General features: G+C 62.0%; 1 protein-coding gene across 4 annotated transcripts; it reads left to right on the plus strand.

The window, feature by feature from the left end:
- The first annotated feature begins 956 nt into the window (after nt 1-956).
- Nucleotides 957-7,904, plus strand: smpd4 (sphingomyelin phosphodiesterase 4). 4 transcript variants are annotated; one of them, XM_088422622.1, is made up of 20 exons: nt 957-1,109; nt 1,669-1,747; nt 1,837-1,923; nt 2,338-2,474; nt 2,533-2,608; nt 2,682-2,790; nt 2,981-3,033; nt 3,128-3,279; nt 3,356-3,488; nt 3,563-3,634; nt 4,433-4,597; nt 4,935-5,086; nt 5,370-5,460; nt 5,533-5,636; nt 5,709-5,872; nt 6,543-6,751; nt 6,824-7,054; nt 7,130-7,261; nt 7,334-7,462; nt 7,532-7,904. In XM_088422622.1, the coding sequence occupies exons 2-20, from the start codon at nt 1,709-1,711 to the stop codon at nt 7,850-7,852; spliced, it is 2,556 nt and encodes an 851-aa protein (XP_088278748.1). In that variant the 5' UTR covers nt 957-1,109; nt 1,669-1,708; the 3' UTR covers nt 7,853-7,904. The 4 variants fall into 4 exon arrangements, with proteins under 4 accessions (XP_088278748.1, XP_088278745.1, XP_088278746.1 ...); XM_088422619.1 differs by having other exon boundaries at nt 4,433-4,522; XM_088422620.1 differs by lacking the exon at nt 4,433-4,597.
- Nucleotides 7,905-8,052: the final 148 nt, after the last annotated feature.

The following is an 8,052-nucleotide window of genomic DNA, read 5'->3' on the forward strand; positions in this document are numbered from 1 at the left end:
GAGCTTCAGTGCCGAAATGTAAGCACTTTATACCCCAGTTATCTGAAGAAAAAAACTGCTACGTCAAGGCCTGTTGTTTAGAGTGTTGAGATGAATTAGGATTCTTTTCCCCCCGCACTTGTAACAGGTGTCAAACCTGTTTATTACTTTTTTTCAGTAGAATTGTGCGCCATGTGAAAATGTGTTTTTAGCATCCTTTTACAGCTAAAATAGAGATTTTCTTTCTGTTAATTTTTATGAAATGCACAAGGGAAAATATTCGTTAGAAATCCTTGCCACAAATACATAAGCAACATCACAATCACAACTCTCACTCCTTTCACATTGACACGTTCATATTAGTTACGGACTGTATAGTTTGATGATATTTTAAACATGTATTATTAAGAGTATTTAATAATACAAGTCTGAAACTTGTATTATGTCAGTTTTAATGCATTCAAACTGAAACGATACAAGATAACATACAAGTATGAATAATATTGTTTGTGGGTCGGGTGGAATGAAAGTAAGGTCAAGCAGGACCTGTGTCCCGCCGGAGCGACAAGGAGTCAACACCGGAGCAATACGGCAAGGAAACTGGAAGCTTCATGAAGCCATGCTCACGGGCCGGGGCCGGGGTCGGGGCCGGGGCCGGGGCCGGGCGCTCGGGTCCAGCTCGGCTTTTCTGGAAAACTTGCGTGGTTGCGAGAACAGCGAGCGCTGCATCGGCATAGCTGGTAGGGAAGGGGCGCTTGAAACGACACGACACGACTAGTAAACGTACCAAAAAAAACCCAAAACGCATCCCAAAAATACAATTCAATTGGCCAAGTTCCGCTGTATAGCCTTGCATTACTTTTGATGAGGTCATCCCCCCCTCGCGGCCACGTCTCTTCAACAAATCATTTAAGCGCTCTGTGCGTCCTCCGACCAAAGGGCGGGCGCTAGAGCGCGCGCGGACGCAACATACGCGAGGAAGACGACGACGAAGAAGACGAGGACGACGAAGAAGACGACGACGACGAAGAAGACGGAGGAACCCGCGGAGAGAAAAGCGTTGTGTGTGCCTGACTTGAAAAGGCTCCGAGAAAACGAGCCTTCGTCCAACGTTTCGTCACCGGCGACAGGTCAGCCCCTTCCCGAAGCACGGCAACACATTGTACGCCTGCTTACCTGCCGCTTATTGAGTTATGTTTCGTGCTCGCCAAGTTGGCGAGTAAGCCCGGCCCGGCGCCGTACACTAACCGCCCAATGCGAAGCTATTCGGTAGACGAGAAAACGGGGACAAGATTTTTGCGCTTGCTTGCCCGGCGCCGCTCGCCAACCGCCCAAAGCGAAGCTATTCGGTAGACGAGAAAACCGGGACAAGATTTTTGCGCTTGCCCGGCGCCGCACGCTAACCGCCCAAAGCGAAGCAATTCGGTAGACGAGAAAACGGGGACACGATTTTTGCGCTTGCTTGCCCGGCGCCGCACGCCAACCGCCCAAAGCGAAGCTATTCGGTAGACGAGAAAACCGGGACAAGATTTTTGCGCTTGCCCGGCGCCGCACGCTAACCGCCCAAAGCGAAGCAATTCGGTAGACGAGAAAACGGGGACAAGATTTTTGCGCTTTCTTCGCGAGCCCGCCTTTGGCGGATTCGGAGCGCTTCTGCGATAGCTCGACTGTGCCGCGCGATGTTCTCAGGAGGCGACGAGACTCGGCCGGAGAGAGCGCCCGCCGCTCCATGGCGGCTCCGAGCTTGCAGCATCCCGGCTTCCTCCTGGTGAGTGCCGAGGGCCCGCCGAGGGCTCGCCGAGGGCTCGAGTCTTAGCGATGTGACGAAGTGACGAAGTGATGGCGGGATGCTTCCAGGCCAACCTGAAAGTGGACTCGCCCGGCAAAACTTTAAGCCAGCGGTGCCAGGATCTCGTCGAAATCATCGACGACTACCATGCCAAGGTACCGAGGCGAAAACGCACGCGCCCTTCGTCCTAGTGGCGCGGTCAAGCCTGTAGTCGAGCCGGCCTTTTCAGAGTTTGCCTTTTCTCTTCCGCTTTGTCATAACCTACGCATAACCACCAAAAGTCAGACACGGAACAGCAATGGACGCGTTGTGTGTGGAGCGCTCCCATAATCTCAACACCTTGCGCCACATGGGCCGCCTTGCTAGTTTTGCTCAATATGATCAATTCGCTCGTCGGCAGCGTCTCCCCGAACCGTTTTCGGCTTGCGACGTTCCGTTGTACAGAGAAACGCGTTTCCACGCCCGGACTTTGAGAGGGGCCGGATTTGCCCGTTTGTGCGTGCGCAATGCATCGCGGGAGGAGAAAACGCCAGCTAGCGCAAAATTGCCTTTGGTTGCGGCCGCCGCAGGAGCTGAACGCCATCTTCGCGTGGCTGCTGGAGAGCGTCTTCGGGAGTCTGGACGGCGTCCTGGCGGGATGGAACCTTCGTCTTCTGCAGCCGCGGTGCGGCGACTACGCGGCCGTGGTGGACTTCCTGAAGCCCAGGTGAGCGGGACGCGCGCGCGCGCAAACGCGTCCGGCGCCTCAGCTCTGTCTTCCTCAGTGGGCCCATGATGAAACTGGTCTACAAACTCCAAGCGGAAGAATTCAAATACGAGGTGCCCGTCAACTATCTGCCGGTAAGCCCCGTCCCGGGTTTCTCTTGGCGTTTGGACCCTTAGGGGCCACATCCACGGCGTGCGCTGTTTGCAGGCGCCGGTTAAGGCGTCCATCCAGGAGGGCGTGCTTCCCGACTGTCCGCTCTTCCGCCACCGGCCGCACGTTCCCCTGTCCGGCATGCTGACTCTCAACGTGGCGCTGAGTATCCTCGGCGCTCGCCGGCGTCCCTAGTGCGCCTGTACCGAAACCGATGACCGCGATTAACTTTGTGAGACGGGTATCGGCGCCGGATAAAGAGATCCGCTAAGGATACTCGCCCGTCCTGACTCGGCGCCAAACCGCCTCCTGCTTGAGGCTGACGCACGTCGAAGCGTTTCCTTAATGTTGTGCAGATCCTTTTGAGTTCTTCATGTTCTACTTTGCCTCCTGTCTCATTATGTCCAAGGTGAGGGAAACGGTCGGCGCGCGCGCACGCACGCTCACGCAAACAAACGTACAGTCAGAGCAGGGCGGCGCCTCGCGGTCCGATGACGTTCCAGAACTTTCCCGCGAGCCAATCCGGCGGCGCTGCGGACAGCGCCTACTTTGTGCTGGTGGACATGTACCTCAAGTACTTCCTGCCAACCCAAGGAAGCGTACCCCCTTCGCCCTTTTCCGACCACAGGGTCTCGGTGGGCGCGCCTACTCCGAGGTAGGCGGGTAGGGCCGGCCTCGGGCCCGGGGCCCGGGCCCGGGGCCCGGTTCGATGTCCCTTTCCGATGGCGCAGGTCGTCCAACGTCTCCCTGGCGGGTCACGGCCCCCACGGGCCCAGTCTGCTCAAGCATCACATCTTCCACCAGCCGTCGGTCAACGCCGACCCGGCGGCCCAGGAGATCTGGCGCTCGGAGACCCTGCTGCAGGTGCGTGGCCCCCCCCGCCGGCCCCGGCCGCCGGGATGCCGTCAAACGTGGCCGTGGACGCACTTGTGCCGCAGATGCTGGTGGAGGTGTGGCTGCATCACTACTCCTTGGAGATGTACCAGAAGCTTCAGTCCCCTCAGGTCAAGGTAAGCGCGGCGCCTTTGGGGTGGCCCGTCCCAGCCCCGGCTTCGGGTCCGCGTCGGTCGCGCGTGTGTGATTGCGGCCGGCTCTCCCTGACTCCATCGCGCGCCCAACCGAGCGGAGGCGGCCGGCTCGCCGCTCGGACGTTCCCGACCGGCCGCTTTTGCTTTCTGGGTGCTCTTGTGTCGTTGGGAGGTCGGCTGCGAGTCGCGCAGAGACTTCTTTGGGCGACGACTCGACAGTAAATCGAAGCGCGTCCGGCAAACGTCGCCGGTGGACTCTGAAAAGGCCTGATCTGATTTCTCAAGAGCGTCGGACCGATTGGAGTCCCTTTTTAAGGGAGCTCGCGTACTGCGGCGCGCGAAGCCTCTCTGCCGCAAACTACTGAAGCTCGACCGTTTGCGGGACGGTTGACAAAGTCTCAGTGAGACGGGAAGGCGTCCTTTCCTCGTAAGGTGTGAATGAGGTCGAGTGTGGCGTCTTCCGCTTGATGTGGCGGCGACTGGAACGCCCCCCCCGCCACCGCGCATTGTTCCACCTGTCCGATTGTAGCGCTCCTCCAGAAGAGGGTTTTGAGCGGTCGCCACGTCAAACGCTAGACGCTCATCCTTGGCGTTTTGCGGGACAGAGGAAAAAGGCGAAGAAGAGCGGTCACCATGTGATTTGTGTCTCCTCTCTCTTCTCGCTCATGTTCTCTTTGTCCTCTGTTGGCTTCTCCTTGTTGTTCTTCCCCGGTGGTGGCCTTCCGCTCCGCCTCCGGTCGCTCTTTGCGCTGTCCTCCGCCTCCCGCCGGTGGTCGACAGCTGGCGCTGCTCCAGTATCGCCTGAGTATGTCCAGCACGCCGCGCCAAGCCCACGTCCCGCCGGGCTCGGGGAGCCTCCACACTTACCAAGTACTTGAACCTTCTCGCTCGCCGCCGCGCCGTCGCCCGGGGACCCGCTCGAGGCTGCTTGCCGGAGACCTGAAGGTCCTGCTGGAGGGCGCGTCCTCACGGCGTCTCCGGACGCCCGGCTCGCCTCCCGCTGGCTGCGATTGGCCGGGCTTGGCTCGCACGCTTGGTTGAGCGGGCCGCAGAGGTAGGCGGCCGTCCCTGGCTCGGAGCGCTCGGCCTTGCCTCGGCGCCGCTTTGGGACCTTTTTTGCTTTTGGCTTGGCTTTTTGAAACGCTCGCGACGGTTCGGGGTGGCGTTTGAGAATGAGGCCGGGCCCGGCCGGCGGGACCGCCGTTCTCCAGGGCGCCGACAGCGCGAAGGACCGCGTCGGGCCCGGAAGGCGCCGCCTGATTTTGCCGCGCTTGCCCGGCAGGAACCCTTCAGCCCCAGCGAGGAGCACGTCCTGGCCGTACGTCTGCTGGTCAAGCATCTGCACGCCTTCTCCAGCAGCCTGAAGCCCGAGCAGCCGGCGCCCTCCCCGACCCACTCGCACGCCCACGCCGGACCCCTGGAGGAGTTTAAGAGGTCAGCCGTAGCGCTTGCGGGGCCGGGGCTAACGTCGCGTGATGCCAAACGGGCGCGCGGCCAAAAGGCGAGATGGCGCCGTCCGGTAACCCGAGCCTCCAATCCTCCAAACCTCGGAGGCTTTGCCCGTCGGACGCTATACCCGAAGTTTGCGGGGCAGTCGGCCGTAACCGTAGCTCGTTCGATATGCTCGACTATCGGAACACCCTCCTTTTAAACGGCTCGACGTCGGGGTCCCGCCCGCTGCGCGACTGACCCGGGCGGCGGGCCGTCTCTCCCGCAGGGTGGCGCTGCAGCGCTTCGTGCAGCAAAAGCTGTTCCTGTTCCTGCAGCACTGCTTCGGCCACTGGCCCCTGGACGCCTCTTTCCGCGCGGTACGTCTCGCTACTCCGGGCTTCCTGCGCTCGGCGCGCCCCCTGACCCGGCGGTCCTCGCGGCGGCGCTAGGTGCTGGAGACGTGGCTGAGCTTCATCCAGCCGTGGAGGTACGCCGACGACAAGGCGTCCGCTTCGCCGGCGGACGGCGGCGGCAGGAGCGACCTGGCGAGATGGTGAGTCGGGCGTCGGCGCTCGCCCCGTCCCGCCCGTGGCTCAATGCCGCCTCGCGTGTCCCAAACGGGCAGGGAGACGTTCGTTCAGGAGAACCTGCTGGTGTACACCAAGCTCTTCCAAGTCTTCCTCAACAGAGCCGTGCGCATGGACCTGGTCAACGCCAAGAACGCGCTGATGCTCTTTCGCGTGGCCAAAGTCTTCGCTCAGCCCGGCCTGGCGGACCTCATCCACAAGGGTAAGGCCGGCGCGGGGCTCCTCCAGTCGGCGAAACCGAGACGGTATTTCAATTCGGCCGCTGACAAAAGGTGCGCGTAGAAATGCGGGTCCGCCTTCCCTCTCTACGGTCAATTTTATTTTTAGATTTCAACGAGCCGAGGCTAGCGCCGCCGCTCGCGAGGCTCCGCTCTCGGTGCCGGGAGACGTCCTCGGTCCAAGTTGTTTGCGTTCGGCCTTGCGGGGCGAGTCCGCCGCGCTCGGCTCCGGTCCGCCAACTTCACGCCAGGCTCGAAAAATGTGCTCCGCCGCGTCGATTCCACGGTTGGGAAAGCACCAAACGGGAAAAAGGACGCGGTCTTCATCCGGCTACAGCAGCACGATCGCCGGTTGCTTGAAACCAAAAGCGAGAAGCCCTTTTTAGGCTCATGCAATCCAGCGTTATCCAAGCAAAGTTTCCGCAAACGACAGAGTTGATGATCGCCGCCGGCGCGTAGTTTGACTTCCCAAGGAATGTTAGGAATGCGCGACGCCGCGCGGCGGATCGGAAACGCGAGCGGATGCAAAGGAAATCGCCCCGTTTGCAGGGGTGCAGACGACGAGCACTCCGCCGCCTCGTCCCCCTTTGTCGGCGGGGACCGTCCCGGGTTGGCCGGCGGAGTACGGCGGCTCATTTTTTTCCCCTCTCTCAGCCGAGCAGCTTTTCCTGGAGCCCGAGCTGGTTCCTCACCACCGGCAGGCGCGAGGCTACCTGACGCCCGGCCAGGGCGGCAGCTTCCTGTCATCGCGGCAACAGCGCAGCGCCACCGACGCCGTCTTCCGGGTCAAGAGTCACGTGTACGCCTCGGAAGGCCAGGACTGCCAGTACAAGCAGATGTTCGGCGCCCAGCTGCGGGCCGCGGTGAGGCGCCGTCCCCTCGCCGCCCGCTTCGCCGGCGGGGCTCACCCTAGCCGCGCCCCCGTCTTCGCCCAGGTGCTCAAGTTGGTCCAGGTGGCGGCCAGGGCCAGGCAGGCGGCCAAAGGGATCTCGGACCGCTCCGGCCAGGCGGCGGCCAACAGGTCTTTCCTGCGCCGGTTGGCCGGCCCGTCCTCGGACGCCAACGACAGCCTGTGCGGCCTGGACCCGGACGAGAGCAGCGAGTGCCTGAGGAAGACGCACGAGTTCCTGGACAGGGCGCTGGAGCACCTGTGCGCCGTCTTCAAGGTGCGTCCCGACCTACCCCCCCCCACCCCCCCACCCCGGAGGCCCGGCCCCGACGCCCCGTCTCTCGTTTGGCAGCTGAACCGGGGCCAGCTGACGCAGCTGATGGCCAGTGAGGCGTCCTCGCAGGACGACGGCGAGCGCAAGCGGCTGCCCGATTGCCTGGTGGGAGAGCGCGGGCTGGTCCTCACCGACTTGGGAAGGACGCAGGTGGGTGCCCCGCCCCGCCCGTCCCGTCCCGTCGCGTCGCCGGCCGTCATGGAGGATAGCGCTCTCGCGCAGATCATCAACGGACTGCGGCGGTTCGACGTCGCGTACCAAGGCGACCCGGAGCTGCAGCCCATCAGGAGCTACGAGAGCGCGCTGCTGGTCAGGTTCCTGTACAGGATGTCGTCGCTGCTCAACGCCAAAGTAAGAAGCCCCCGGCGCACACGCGCGGGACCCGGCCCGGCGCCTGAGCGGGCCGTCCGGATGTTTCAGTTTGAGGGTCGCATGGCGGAGCTGTGCTCGCGGCAGGATTTCGCCGGCCGCCTGGGTCGCCACTACCTGACGGATCGGGACCCGGGGGAGCTGCTGGCGAGGAGTCCCGTCTCCCCCGGCTTCTGGGAGCGCGCGCGGCGCCCGCGTCTCAGCTTGCGTCCGCTGGCCAGCTACAGGACACTCCTGCTCCTGGCGCTGGCCTACGGCGCCGGCTCCGTCTTGTCCTTGGGCCCCGTGTCCAGCACGCTGCTCATCCTCGCCGCCGTCTTCCTGCGCTCTGCGCTCCTCGCGCTCTGCGCCGACAAGTGGAAGACCCGCTAGCAAAGCCCAAGCCTTTTCCTCGCGACGCTCCGAATAAAATGTCTTTTTCTGATTCCTGGCTTCTCTTGTTGGTCGGCGCTTTTGCTGAAACGAACGCAATCTGGGAAGCCGCCAGGATCGAATACTCGCCATGTCCAGAAAGGGGGAAAACCCCCTGCCGCAGTCTGGCTTCAGCCACAGGTGCTTTCACTTAAGAGCAT

Source organism: Hippichthys cyanospilos, chromosome 9 (genome assembly GCF_059441005.1).
Source record: "Hippichthys cyanospilos isolate Australia breed blue-spotted pipefish chromosome 9, RoL_Hcya_1.0, whole genome shotgun sequence".
Taxonomy (NCBI): Eukaryota; Metazoa; Chordata; class Actinopteri; order Syngnathiformes; family Syngnathidae; genus Hippichthys; species Hippichthys cyanospilos.